The 15,013-nt window shown below is 49.5% G+C and overlaps 1 protein-coding gene across 5 annotated transcripts in view; it reads left to right on the plus strand.

Moving 5' to 3' along the window:
• The window catches only part of HNF1B (HNF1 homeobox B), a 51,244-nt gene that overhangs the window by 10,429 nt on the left and 25,802 nt on the right, over positions 1–15,013 (plus strand). For all 5 annotated transcript variants that reach the window (XM_046677248.1, XM_046677249.1, XM_046677250.1 and 2 more), the window contains exon 4: positions 1,392–1,627. In XM_046677248.1, coding sequence (XP_046533204.1) covers positions 1,392–1,627 — 236 coding nt within the window. The remainder of the gene's footprint in view (positions 1–1,391; positions 1,628–15,013) is intronic.

Raw genomic sequence — 15,013 nt, forward strand, 5'->3', positions numbered from 1 at the left:
CCTGGGATATTGAGACACTGGTTATCCAGATAAGTGTGACTAAAGCAGGGTTTCCCAAAGTGTGTTCCACAGAACCCTAATTTCAAGTCACTAATAAGTTTGAGAAACATCATATGCGTGGTTCCTCTTGGGGAGTCACGCCATATGTTAATATACGAAAAGCTCTGAGAAGTCTTACAGTCAAGAAACTGCCTTAGCTCCATTGAATCGGTTGTTGACCATGGAGTCTTTTTTCTGGCTAATTCTTAATGACACTCCCATGAACTGTATTATTCCAGGGGAGACACTCGGGAGAGCTCTGGCCTAAAATATGATGCCAGTGGAGTTTGAATCATGTGTAACCTCTATATAAAACCATCCCTTAGCCACAGACTGGCTCTGACTTCAACTAATTGCTGTACACCCATTGGTCCAAAAGAAAGCTTGGCAGGAGAATAAGAATTGCTTGGGTCTGTTCAGTTCACTCTGCCCGCACTGATTAGAGTTCTTTTTGTATCTTAACCCTACGTATAATTTTAAAGAAAACTATTAGAAATCCTTGAGATCTCTTTTTGCTTCATTCCTGCCCCATCCTCCCTGACACCGACATTGACTTTCTAAAAACTCTGCTCCTTGCTCGGGCCAAGACCTGTGTGCTCTCTCTCTGTCTTGGGCTGGGCTGGCTCTGGCAGTGAAAGGACGAGGCCAGGGAGGTCAGGCGAGAAGAGGGGAGGCAAAACGATCAGCCTGTACGTGTCACAGAGTCCTCAGGCTGTGCTCTGTCCGCCTGCTAACGAGAAGCGCCCCAGCATCCAGTGGTGCCCAAGAATATCTCTCAAGCCTGGCATTGGGGTTTCCTCAGCAATGATAAAACTAGAGACCAGCCACGTCTACATGTCCTCCTTTTACTTCACCCAGCCTGCCCTTTGGAGGGGATTCCTACTGTGGCAATAAAGGATCTGGTTTCTCTGGTTCCCTTTCGGGGCGTCCAAACCCTGAAAGACCAGAAGTCTTTTGAGAGTGCTTTGAAGGGTCAGACAGAGCCAGTGAAGGACTTTGCCATTTGTAGGGTTGGAAGGATAGCAACATAAGGAGATGTCAGGAGGCCCAGTCTGGACCTGCCCCTTGGAGTTTCCTGCCCTCGGCTTGCTGACTTTTACTCAGGAGCCGCAGCGGCAGCCTAGGGCAGCAGGGCTTGCTCTGTACCTGTGTTTGGCCCCACTCCAGCCATCAGCATGAGAGGACTCCACGGGCGGGACTTTTCTCAGGAGAGACTCTTCCCCAGGCTCCCACTCTATCCTTGGCCTCTTCACACTCCTAACAAGACCAGTGCGATTGCGTGTTTGGGGCCAAACATCAGCAAACCTCCTGCTGGCCACCCCCACTCACTGTCTCCCTCCGTCCGTTCTCAGGGCAGAATGCTTGCAGCGAGGCGTCTCCCCCTCCAAGGCCCATGGGCTGGGCTCCAACCTGGTCACTGAGGTCCGCGTCTACAACTGGTTTGCAAACCGCAGGAAGGAGGAGGCGTTCCGGCAGAAGCTGGCCATGGACGCCTATAGCTCCAACCAGACTCACAGCCTGAACCCCCTGCTCTCCCACGGCTCCCCTCACCACCAGCCCAGCACCTCTCCTCCGAACAAGCTGACAGGTAAGCAGGGCCCAGGCCCCACGGCCTCGGCAGCCCCACCGTTCTGCTTCTCCCCATGGGTCTCATCTGGGTCAAGACTTTGCAGAGTTGGAAATGCTTTGGGCTGGTCCTAGGCCTGGCCTCCTCCCATTGCCAGAATATCCTTGTGAAAATGTGTGGCTGTGGTCAGTTTTCCTTTGAGTCCTTGCTCGGCCTCAGGGAGCCCTTCGCCCCCTTCTTCTCTAGTCCTTCTTTCTTCTCCCTGGGCGTCTGCTGACTCAGTGAGCAGGTCAGTGCCACCATCATATTAGACCCAGATGCCTGCCTTACTGGTATATAGGTCCAAACCACAGGCAGAGGGGTCACCTCCTCCACCCCCATCCATGTGCCACCCAGGGCTCTGTCCAGCTCCAGCAGGAGGAGCCCAGGGGCCTCTCTTGGCAGCCTCTGCTTGTTGGCTTCTGTTCTCCATCCAAGTTGGGATGGAGTCAGTCATTTGAAATCTTTGCAGATATGAGTTAGCCAAAACCAGTTGTACCTGCTGTGTGCTACTGGGTGCCAGACCCTCTGCCGTGGGGTGTGAGCTTGTCAGCACCGAATCCTACATCTTCACTGTGGGAAAGCACCCCATATGCTGACCACTGCATCAGGCTTAGGCTGGGGGTGAGCACTTCTGCCCCAGGGCTTAGTTCTTCCAGGAAAGCTGGCTCCCCAGAATGGGCATGCTTATTGAGGTCACTTGGTTCCCATGTAGACAGAGTGTGACATGGTCTCCTGCCTGCTCTGGGGAAGAGCTTGCAAAAGCAGAGCCAAGCACTGTTTCTAACTGGGGGGTGATTCTGAAACCTGCTCATCACCTCACCTGCTGGTTGCCCTTCTGCTGGGAGAGACCTGAGATCGGGAGGCTGGCCTAAGTGTTGGGGGACCACTCAGAGCCACCAGCTGGGCGGTATCCAAGCATTTGTTCCACACTGTGCCCTCCCATAGCATGACCTCTCCAAGGGTCTCTGGGAGCCTGAATGAAGCCTTCAGTCCAGCATGAAGGCTGGGCCGGGGCTGAGGGCTTCTCAAGATCTGGCTCTCAGAAGGGAAGGGCTCAGCCACACGAGGAGAAAGTTTGAGTTGCTCTTGAGAGACAGAGAAGCCTCCAGAGCAACAGTGGCCTGACTGCAGAGTAACTTAGCCCCTTGTTGGAAATTTGGGAATTTGAAGCAGGGTTCAGAGGCGGGTGGCAAACGACATGTGGCTGGCCCTGAGCAGGACTGGAGCCCATGCGCCGGTCGTGATCCACAGAGCTGGCTCTGGGAGCTGCGGGGGGCGTGGTTGGGGCAAGGGGCATTATTGAGAAGACAATGGCTATTGTGCTGGGACCTGTGATCTCCACACCAAAGTCAGGGAGCCTGCAGGCCACACAAAGGCCCAGCAGCTTTCTGACAAGCTGGGGCTGTGGTGAGGTCACCACGGGGTCGTTCGTTCGCTTAGGCATTCTGTCAACTGACAGGAGACACAGAGAGCTGGGGCAGGAGGGACAGGAGCAGGTACTAGAGATGGGCAGGGTGGGTGGGAAAGGCAGCCTCAAGACCCCTCTCATCAGTCTGAGAAGGCACATCCCCCTGGAAGCGGAGTCTCTGGGGTCCCCAGAAATGTTGGCCTTTTAAAAAAGCATGGAATATTAGAACTGGGAGGGACTTCAAAGAAGGAAACTGAGGCCCAGAGTTACACAGAGCGATGGTAGCAGAACAGGGGCTAGAACTCAGGCCTGCTGATTCCCACTCTGGACTTTCCCGCAGCACAGACGTGCACTGAGTGTGTAACAAGTCCCGGCACTGTGCTAGTGATGAGTGAGACACACGTCCCTGCCCTCGGGGGCTTATCATCTAGTTGGGGAGACATCGTGCTGGTGTGGAGTCCCCAGACCAGCTAGAGATCAAGATTATCTCTGGGGGCTGCGTGCGTCTTTCTAGGGAGAGACTGCTGTTTATGGAGCAAGAATTATGGGACACTCTGTATTTTCGGAGGCTGCCTTCCTCTCCACCTTAATTTTACTCGAGGTTCATCAAGATCATCCTTGTCCACGCCCAGGGACTGGATTCTCTGGACTTAGTTTTGAATCCTGGTTCTAACCAGCCAGGTTAATTCCTTTAACTGAAGCGTGGCAAATTCACGTAACTTCTCTGAGTTTGAGTTTCCTGTCTGTAAAATAGAGACTAGTACCGACCTCACAGGGTCCGTGGGAGGATTAAATGAGAGAATATGTAAGCAACATCTTTCCCAATAAACCATAACTGCTATCATCATTACTCTTATTATTACAGAGAACTAAATAAGCTGCAGTAGAAAGAATGATGGGCAGCAGAAACCTATTTCCTTTTCAGTTTCACACACAGGGGCATTATTCCTGAGAGGCAGTGAGATGTGTCCTGTCCCTGGGACTGGAAGCGGGCTGGTGCCTGGGGTGCAGGATGCGAGGATCGGTGCCTGTGTCCCCGCCATCTCAGGCTGCCAGGGCAGGCAGCACCTGAGCTGTGAGAGGGCTCCTGGGGAACACACCTGGGGCTGGGCAGATGGCAGGCTGGAGGCCAGCACTCAGGGAAGGCCTCTGCAGAGCCTCATGGTTCACGTCCCATCATGGTCCCTTCAACCAAGGTGTGGTCTCTAACCAAGCCCAAAATATAACTGGGTGCAGAAGACAAAAAGAGCTCTGTGGTGGTCGAGGGGAAGCCAACCTCCGGAGACAGCACTAGCAAGCCCTTAGGCTGAGCTGGGGAGAGGACGCCCCAGTCGCCTCACCCTGCACCCCATTCCCTCTCTCCCCTCCAAACACCAGCATCTGAGCCAGGAGGACTGGAGGCACCTCAGAGACAAATCTTTTCCTCAAACCCTCCTCCTGGAGAGGAGAGCATCCTTTCTCTGAGCCCCTTCCTTCCCAGCCACACTTAGCACCTTGTGGCCCACTTGCCCACGATGACCACAGTGTGACCCTGGTCCTGGAATGTCCGGCACAATAGGAGTGGCAGGAGGAGCCCTTTGCCTCTGTCAGCAGCTGATTGGTTACAAGGTGCCCTACAAGCACACCGTCAGCAGAATCAGCTGTTGTCAGCGTCGCCCCTCCCGGCTTTACAATCGCACACCAGCATGCAGCCTAGGGTTGTCATGGCTTTGTCTCCCTTATGCATGCTTAATTGACAATTAAGTTGGGGCTTTGAACCGGCCTGGCTGCCGCTGATGGGCCTTCATCTTTCCAGTGAGTGTCACAGGGACACCCTTTGTTTGCTCTTCTTGGGGGCCTGAAGTTACTGTAGCAGGCTGCAGGCAGCCATTTATCTTCAGCCTGGAAGGCCTTTATCTGCACCCCCCCATTCCAGCTCTCGCCAGCAGGAGCTGTCCCTGGTTATAGGCCCCGTGACAGCCCATTCTGAGGCCATTGAGAAGGCCCGGAGTGATGGCCCCTACCTCCTTTCTGGAGTAGAATCAAGAGAAAGGCCCCCAAAAGGTCAGAGAGCAGGGCAGTGGCAAGGAAAAGGGCTGGTTGGAGACTGGTGCTCGTATTGATCGGCTGGAAGAGGAGGAGGAAGTTGGCGTGGGTTGGAAGCTGGGCGAGAGTTGGCCCAAGCCATGGGATCCGGCTGCACCATCTGTGGTGGCCTTGCTCACTGTACCCTTTGCTCCAGTCTGCAGCAAACTCACCTGGCCACCTCCAGCTAACTCACCTGGCCACCTTGCAACAGCAAGGGAAGGGTAGAAGGTCTTCATTCACCCCACGCATAATCTCCTCCCTCTCATATCACCTTTGGAGATGGAGATGGGGGCTCATTCTCCCAGCAAGAAAGTGAGGCACAGAGGGGAGAAGCCCTTGCAGGATAACCTTCAGACCCCCTGAACCACAGCCTTGTTGCCTAAGAGGAGACATTTATTTCTGTGACTGCCTACTCCTCGCCCCCTTGGAACTCTATTTCTCTCTCTCCAAACCCAGTGGACTTGATTACCCTGATGGTCAGATCAGAGCTTGGAAACCAGAGAATCCTGCCTCCTGTTTCCCCCTCATTCCCTTTCACATCTCTTCCCAAGTCACCTGCAGGAATCTAACTCTGGGTCTTAGACAAACCAAACTCTGGGCCAGGATATCTGGATGGTTGCTGTTGTTTTCCCTGATACTGAAATCTGCAGGACCCAAGGAAATCTCCAAAGTGCTCAGTGGCAGGGTTTATTGACTAACTGGGAATAACCATCACAGCTAGTGTCGATTGAGCGCTTCCTGCATACCAGGCCCTGGGCTGAGCACCTACAAGCATCATGTCATTTAATCCTCACAACAACCTTGGTACTTAGAAACCATCTGTGTCCTCATCCCCATTTTACAGTTAAGGAGAGTGAGATGCTTAGAATGTAAGTAATTTGCCCTAGTTCATCTAGTTAGTGAGAGGCAGAGACACATTTTGAGCTGTCACACACTGTCCATCTTTCTTTGCTTTATGCAGATGCTAAGAACTTTTCAGGCATGAAAATCAACACACACACACACACACACAGAATCCCCTCACAGTCCCTTCTTCTCCCACATTCTTCCTGCTCCCCTCTGAATGACAAAGAGGCTTTGGGAGAACATGGCCGAGGAGGTGAGGTGAGGGTGGGAGTCTCCCAGTCTGGCTGGTTTACTGCTTCCCTCTCCAACTGTTGCCCCTGACCAAGGTGGACTCTGTGCCCCACCCAGGGAAGAAATCAGAGCCCCCCCTTTCACAGTCCCATCCCCATCTGGGTGGGGATTTGAACTGCCCTTGCAGTCGGCACTGTCTGGGGCACTAAATGCCTTAACAACTTAATGGGGCTTCTGAGACAGTGCAGGCACCTCGGCTCACCTCTGGAGCTCCGCCCCCTCCCTGGGCAGCAGACAAGGGGAGGGAGTTTATGAGGGCAGCTGTAAAAATATTCATCTCCACAGCTAAGGTCCCATAGTAAATATGTCTCATTGGCCTAAGTAACAGATTATTTCAATTAACAAGAGAAACAAATCCTGCCTTGAAATGTCTGCTATTTTAGGAAACACTTATATATTGACTTGGAGTTCAATATCGGACATGGCTCCAACATCCTCCTTCTTCATAGGGACTTTATCTGATGGCTCTTTTATCTGTTGAATTTGAAGGTCATTTTATCTTGTGGGGACCACCCCATCAGTTGCCACTAGATTGGGGAAGACAATCAGGATATTAATGAGATTAAGAAGCCCGGCCTTCAGAGCATTCTGCTGGCAACCTCCCCCTGATAGTGGACCAACCCTGGCCTGCATACAAAGGAACCTGGCTGCTGGGCTGGTGGGGCTCCAGGCCTCTGCACAAAGGGGCCAGGAGATACCTGAGTCCTATCACTGTAGCAGCCCTATTGGCCATGCCTAATCCTCCTGAAGGACCCTTAGAGGCTTCAAGGACTCCTTGTTGCCTCCAGACAGCTCCAAGGAGGAAGGAAGCTGCCCGCAAGCACAGAGCCCCCCACCTGCAGGTTATGGGAGAAGTGCCCTTGGAATCTGTTTGCTAAAGGTTGGATGGGAACTGACAGGAACTTGCAGAGAATTAAGTACCAAAGATGCAGAGAGAGGCAGAAATCTGCAGGAGGGTCTTTGAAGCTAACTGCTTGATGGGCGGGCACAAGATCTGGCCTTATACCTCTACCCACTTTTCAAGAAGTGCTAGCATTAAATGAGGAAGGGAAAGAAAAATATATAGATATAGATATAGACAGATAGATATACACACACACACACAAAACATAGCCCAAAAATAAAGTCAAATGGAACATTCAATTGTGGTTATCATCCCAGCTGTTCGTAAGAACCCTAGTATAGGAATTGGCAAACTTTTTCTGTAAAGAGCCAGATAGTAAATAGTTTAGGCTTTCAGGCCACACTGTCTCTTTTCACAACTACTCAACTCTGCCTTGGTAGAGTAAAAGCAGCCCAGGACCATATGTAAATGAATGAACGTCACTGTCTTCCAGTAAAACTTTATTTAAAGGGACTGAAATTTGAATTTCCTGTAATTTTCACGTATCACAAAATATTCTTCTTTTGATTTTTTTTCCAACCATTTAAAAATGTAAAAACCATTCTGAGCTCATGGGTCATACAAAAACAGGCTGCTTTGGCCTGCGGGCCACAGTTTGCTGACCCCCACTCTAGGACAAGGGTTCCTAAACCTTGCCACACTTTAGAATCAGCTGGGGAGCTTTGCAAAAGCCCAGTGCCCAGGCTGTACCATAGATGCCCAACCATCAACAACCCTGACATTTAATACACACTGAAGATACTCTTTGAGGAAATGCTTTTATAAATTCAGTGGGTATAGCAACAAAATCATGGGCAATGGTGGCAGACCTGAATTCCAATCTCAACGTGGCCACTTATAAGCTTTGTGAGCCTGGGCAAGTCTCTGGGATCTCTGAGCCTCAGTTTCTCAATGTGTAAAATGGGGACACCCACTCATGCAGCTGCTGGAAGGATTAAATGAGTTAATATATGAAAAACACCCTGGACGTAGCAGGCTCTCATAAGTGGTAGCTATTACCATTCCTTGCAGAGCCTTTTTTTGTTGTTTTTTTCCCCCTCTTTCCTCTGTCCCTTTTGGAGATTTCTTTCAAGAAATTTTTAGAGAATTTGAGTATTTCCAACTAGATACTCATCTTGGTGATTGTAGCAGACTCAGGCTGGCTTCTTGTAGCACATGGAATATGACACAGTTTCACAGTCTTCCGGGAAGGACAGCTCTGTGACATCCACATGGCATTTCCAGTGCTGTATCCAGTGCCACAGGCATTTAGTGCAAATACACTCAGCAGTGAGAGAAAGCTGGGAAGCACCAAGGATTGTGGTGTAGAATGGGGGCCTCCTGACCATATAGCAGGAGGTCAGGTTCATAAGATGACCCTGAATCTTCTGCACCTAATAGGGCATTTTCTCCTTTAATTAAAGGAGGCGTGAGCACCCCGCTTGTTAGTAATTAGCCCTGGGAACCTGCCAATTAAAGGGGGTGTGGTTCTTTCCTAGCAGAGGGCAAATCTGAGAAGCCTAATGGCCTTTGTTCTTGGGAGGCCAGCTCCCCCAAACTTCAGGCAAAAGAGGGGTACAAGGGAGAGTGGATGCAACCCCTGCAGTGAGCACGGAAACCTCAGACTCTCCAGAGAGCTGATTTTCTGGAAGCCACTTCCTTCAACCTATGAGCGTGCATCTGCTTAAGATGCCTTCCCATCACCCTCTGCTCTGGCTTCCGCAACCCCACAAAAGGGCACCTGTGTGCATTCAGTCACTGGGGCGTCGACCAGTGAGGCTCCGTCTCTCCAGGGCTTTCAGGAAGTCAAGACCAAGTTTCTCAGGACGGGTACTGCACGTGTCCTTCCCGAGTTGGAGGAACACCATGCAGAAGATCTTTAGCATTTAATGATGTTCCCAAGGGAAGTCTACATCTCCCGGGGAGAGCTGGCTACCGGCAGTCCCTTGTCAGGACGACACTCAGACAGGTGTGTCTGGGTAGCAAGGTGTAGCACCCAAAACAGGCTTGGGCTTGAATTGTGGTTCTGTCATTATCTGGCATTGTGGCTTCAAACAAGTTGCTTGACCTCTTTGAGCCTCAGTTTCTTCATCTATAAAATAGAGATCGTGACATCTGTCTCCTTAGGATTGTTGTGAGTCTTCAATCTGATAAAACACGACCGGCACCAAGCCCAGTGCCTGACAAGGGAGGTGTTACTGGGGTGACTCAGGCACCCTCAGGTCATTGACAGAGAAGAAGAGCTTTGGACCTCCCTGGGTTCTTGACGAAGGTGTGTTTTGCAGTTTCACCCTGGAAGAGTTTTCCCTTTCATGAACCCCACCTGTTATTGGAGATATCAGAAACAATGAAACCCAAGTATTGGCAAGACGCGTGATTCGCAAATCTCCTTCCCAGGCCACGTAAAAGGCATCTGAGAAGTTCATCAGAAATACCCATGGCTCCCCCACTCACGGCTTTTAGATCAGAATTTGGGTTGGGCAGTCAGTCATGGAAATTTCAACAAACTCCCTGAGAGATCTGGATGTACGGTCAGGGCTGGACATCACCAGGCTAGATGGAGCAGGAGCACTCTGAAGGGGTTGACGGTCATCTGACGGCCCCTTGTTGAACTAGGAAAGATGAGGCGGGTGGGGTGAGGGGCCCTGGACTAGGGTTCCCCTGAGTCACTAAAGAGCAGAGGTGACCTTGGGCAAATCACTTCACTTCTTGGGGATTCTGGCAAATGAGGGTGTTGGACCTTTCAGCTCTGACGGTTATCGCTTGGAGATTGTGCATAGCGTCAAGACTTGGGGCCCAGGACTCGGCTGCTTGAAGGAGCAGAGGGAGGTTTGCCATTGTGATATTCTATTGTGAAGCTCATCGTCTGTCGCTCTCCCTCCTCCTCTCCCTCGTTCCTTCTGCATTTCAGGAACTGTGTGCTGTTAGAAGCCTTCCACCTTTATTAGGGACCATTAGAGCTTTACAGCCCCAGCAGATTGGGTGGGGCCAGTCACAATAAACAGATTTATAATGGGTATAAACGAGACACCTATAACTGCTGGAGGTTAACGCTTTCAAGGCCTTTGAGTGGCAGCCTACATGCCCATGCCTTCTGGCCCTCCTCACTGCAGGGGGCCTCTTCCTGGTCGGCACCTGTTGGGTTGGCAATGAAATCCAATGAGTTCTTGCTCAGCGAGGGTGGAAAACCTCTGAACAACATCACCCGTTTGTGTACCATCACTTTGCACACTGGGCACAAAATAGGTGCTTGATTTATCTCAGGGTGTTTTACAAATGGAAACAGAAACGAGCCTTCTCCTTCCTCTTCTTGAGAATACTACCTCCAGGTGAAGTAAGGGTTTGCATCCCTACCTATCAAAGAAAAAAAAAAACCAAGTAACTTTTATTCTTACTGTGAAGAAGGTAGTCCTTGAAGTCTCTAAAATCTAGCTCCCTGTGTATGTATTCCGAGTGGTAGGATGGTGAGCTGTACCCACATCTCAGCCTGAGTTGGCTTTCTTCACTGCTGTGTCTTCAGTCCGTAGCCCTGTGCCTGCCATGTGGTAGACATTCTGTATATCTGTGGAATGAAGACATCTATTACAGAGGATTTCCTGTCCAAAAGCTTAATGCCTAAATTCTCTGTCTTACAAGCCTGTTATTCAGTTTTAGAGTTAAACTGAGCATGGAATCAGTGTCGTACATAACATATGTACATATTATGATTTAAAGCATATTTTCCCCTTTCTAGAACAATGTCATCCAGCTCCACCTCCATTAATACTGCTTAACTAAAGTATACAGTTCACAAAACAAACTCAACATTAAATACCACCAGGAAGTTTTCAAAGAACATGTTATTGTTCTTTCTCCCTAATGTTCTACTAGTTTAGCTTCTACTGGTTAAGCGTATTAGTTTAGTTTACTAGTTTAGTCTACTAGTTTAGTTTAGTTCTACTTATTAGTTTAATGTCCTACTAGATTTAGTGCCTTTTATAATCTCTTACCAGCATCCCTTGGGCAAGAAAAGAATAAGAACTGCTCTTCCTGAATTTCTATTGAGTGAATTGAGGTCTAGAAAAGGGATTGGACTTAGTGTAAATCAGAGTCATCTTGGGAGACAGAAAGGAAACTGCTCAACTCTAGGCAGCCACCAGTTCTCTGGGGGTGCTCTCTGACACTTCACTGGTGCTCCTCTGCCGTGGAAGCAAGTAATCATCTACCTTCTAAGGTCTCAGGGCCCAACACCTGGGGCTCCCTGGGATCAGCCTCCATGAGGCTGCCAGGTGATCAGTGGCTATCTGTCATGATGATGGGAATGATGATGATGATGATGATGCTGATGATGATGCTGATGAAGCTGCCCTCAGTGATGAAAAGGCTGGAGTCTGGCCAGCCAAACTCTCATAATGAGGCAGCTCTGACACTTGCCAGGCCTCAAAGGATCTTCTCCCTGGCTATCACTTCCTGGTAGAGCCCTGCTTATGAATAGGCCACAGTGGAAAACCTCTCTTTTCTAAGGCAATTTTATTAGCCCTTCAGTCACAATACAGATGTCTGTTTATAGGACCTTACTTTTGTGTGGACACCCAATGGCTCAGTCTGTTGATGGCTTTATAGCCTTCCCCATTGCCCAGACCCACTAGGAGCATCATCATTCTCCTCGTCAGCCAAGCCTAGGGGCCTTTGTTGCAGCCACATTATCCCTGACTGCAAAAGCAGCCTCTCAGAAAAGAGACCCCAGGAGCCAGACTACAACAGGGCTCCATCTGTCCCCATAGCCTTTAGGCCTAAGGATGTTCACCATTAACCCTTCTTAGTTTTACCCAAGATTCCTTTTGAGAAAAAGGCATTTAAGTTACATATGTTGTCATAGTGAATCTCCATTAATTGATCCTCCTTACCCCAAAGTCAACCCAATGGGCCCAAAACTGGATTCTAACCTGCTGAGTCTAAACTTGGGGTTCCCACTCGCAGCCCAAACTATAGAAATGGTCAGCCTGTGCTAATGGAAGCACCCATTCCATCCCCCTACAGCAGCCTAGGTAATGGGTGTTACGCTTAGGCCTCAAGAAGTAGGGGATGGGTGGGCTCCCCAAAGGTGTCCCACTGACCCTTTTTACTCTAGATAAGGCACCGTCCAAGATTCAGGTGTGAAAAGGAAGTCCTGCTGCATCCTCCTTACCCCTCAGCTCACCCATCTTGTGCCTTCAAACGTGAAGTTGCCCAAATGTGTCAATACTATTTCCGCATTTAGATTATATTTTAATCTCTCTTTTTCTTCCTCTCCTTCTCTTTCTCCCCAATTCCTCCTTGAAAATGTATGCCTCTCCCTAACCTCGGAAAAGCTGGGAGATTTGGAGGAGTAAAGTATACCGCTGTCACTTCTCTACCACTTAACTCAATACTCTAAAGGTGAGGTGAGTGTGGAGCCCTTGATCAGAGTTAAGTGTGGCTCCTTTATTCATCAGTTACTCATTCAACAAACACTTATTGAGTGCCTAGCATGGGCTGGGCTCCATGTAATGTGCTGAGGAGGCAATGGAGAAGACAGTGTGTCGTGATGGGAAGCTCAACATATCTGGAGTCACTTTGGGGCCTGTGGGGAAGAGGGAGAAGAGTGTGCTTTGGAATACCACTGACTTACTGGGACGCCCTTAGGAAGAGGTAGTGAAAATGACCTCTTCCCCTTCGAACCTCAGCTTTCCACTCTGTCAAATGAGCAGCCGTGACACATTGAGAAGCAGACTGTGAAACACTCACCTATGTGAGGACTTCTCAAGTTCTCGAGTGCCGGCCTGGTTTCTTTCACCTGCAAAGCAGTCTCCAGGCTGAAGTGTTCAGTGCAAACCATCTGACATTTGCCTGCAGACCCCGGCTCTCTGGTAAGGACCAGGCGTGGTGGCCAAGGTGGACATTGTGGGGAGGCCAGTCGGAGTTTCTGTTGCCCTTCGACCTCCCCACGTGGGGGTTTTCTCAGGTTCACCGTGCACGTTAGTTTCTGTTCTCAGCCAAGATGCTTTTGATGGAAGACTTTTTTTTCTTTTCTTGGCTACATTTGCTTTGATTTTTATAAGAAAACCAGTTTGTGGGCTTCCCTTAAGTGTCACTCAACTTTTACTCCTTGAGTTCAAGAATGTTTACCGTCCCTGCAGCCCTGTCTGTGTTTCTCCTCTTATGAACTGGGCTCCTAACTAAGCCACCTCAGATAGAAAGGGATCTGGAACTGAAACCAGCCCAATGTTTAAATTGCTTTCATCTTGCATCAGCTTTTTCCTCCCAGGTTTTCAGATTTTTAATCTCCTAAACTCTTTGCAAACATTAATCTTTATCCCCGGAGAGGAGGAAATATTAATAAAAACTGCTAAGCGTCCCATGTTACCAATGAAGAAACTGAGGCAGCAATGCTCACTCATTTGAAAGCTTTCATTTCTGGAGTTCCCAGTTTCAAGCTGGGGAATTGTTCACATTCTTTTATCTCAAATGAGTGTCTCAGAAGTTCACCAGACTGAATCATTTGTGTCTCTACCTCTCTCCCCGAGAAAATGATTCCTCTTTGGGGAAAATGGGGGAGTGGATTTCTAAGGACACAGTACTGGGCCCATCAAGACTGGCCTAATTCCTCCCAGTCCCCTCCCCAATCCTATGTTTTGGCTTCATAGGAAAGAGCTCTGTCAACCCATAATTGATGGACATAGTTTTTTTCCTTTTGGAAGAGCTTTCTCTTTTGCTTGCTCCCTCCTGCCTGAGTTTAAATTCCCAGTCTCCAGACCCAACTGGGTTGGGCTGCGCTCTGCATGAGGTTAGGAACACAGGGGAAGAATGTGTGTGACAGAGCCCAGGCCAGTTGAGTAATGTTTACTCTGTCGGTGGCTGGGACGCTCACTTATGCTGGCAGAGGTCCACCAGCCAGAGGAACATTCCTGCATTATCAGGGATGGGGGATTGGTCTTGAAATGTCAAGGGTGAAAGGCATCCCACCAGATTCTGGGGGCAGCTGAGAGACTCCAGTGAAAGGGACCTCCGAGCTTCTGTGCCAAAGCCCACTTGGGGGCAAGCTGAACCTCTCTCTGCCCAGGAGGCCCCGCCTTCCTCTTCTCTTCTTACTCAGAGAGCAATTCTGCTCATGCTTTCTGGGCTGACACTGCTCTTCTATTTGCCCAGCATTTTCTCTCCTGGGAAAACCCAGTGCTTCTCTACCCTCGTTTTTGTTCATTCATCATTCTGGGTTCTGAGGAAAGGAAATCTGTATGCCCATTTTATGGACAGAAATGCCAGGTTGAAATTCCAAAGTTGACTAGCCCATCAGAGAGTCAAAGCAGAGAGACAGACAGAGTATTAGTTTGAAGAGTCTAGATGCTGGGGCCCTGTTGATTTCTGGAATTGTGGAATTGGTATCTGAGCCAGTTTTGAAGCTCTTAGAGAGCGGGATTGGATACCCAGGGCACTATGAGCTGGAGTTCTGAGGCCCTGAAGCAGAGGTTTCTGAAAGTCTCTGTGGTTAATTACACTGCTCTTCTCTGGGGTCCTCCTGCACGGGACTTGTGTCTCTCTTTGAACGCAGGTGCACAGTTCTATAGAATCTGACATATGCATCATAAAACCCACTGTGCTTTGCAAAATCACCTAATAAAACCCACAGGGCTTATGGGAAAAAATGGGGTTAAGGGCACGATACTCAAAAACTTCGTAAATGACACCTTTTAAAAAAGATAAGAATCTAATAAAAACATTAGCAGAGTTTTACACCTGTTAAATGGTTAGGGAAATACATGAATGCTGTATGACAATAAATGTGGCGCTTTACCTTGAAAAAGTCCTGAAGTTTGCCTATGAAAGTGGGTGTTGGAAAGGCTGCATCTTGTGTTATTGTGAAGTGGTGAAGGGG

Source organism: Equus quagga, chromosome 11 (genome assembly GCF_021613505.1).
Source record: "Equus quagga isolate Etosha38 chromosome 11, UCLA_HA_Equagga_1.0, whole genome shotgun sequence".
Classification (NCBI taxonomy): Eukaryota; Metazoa; Chordata; class Mammalia; order Perissodactyla; family Equidae; genus Equus; species Equus quagga.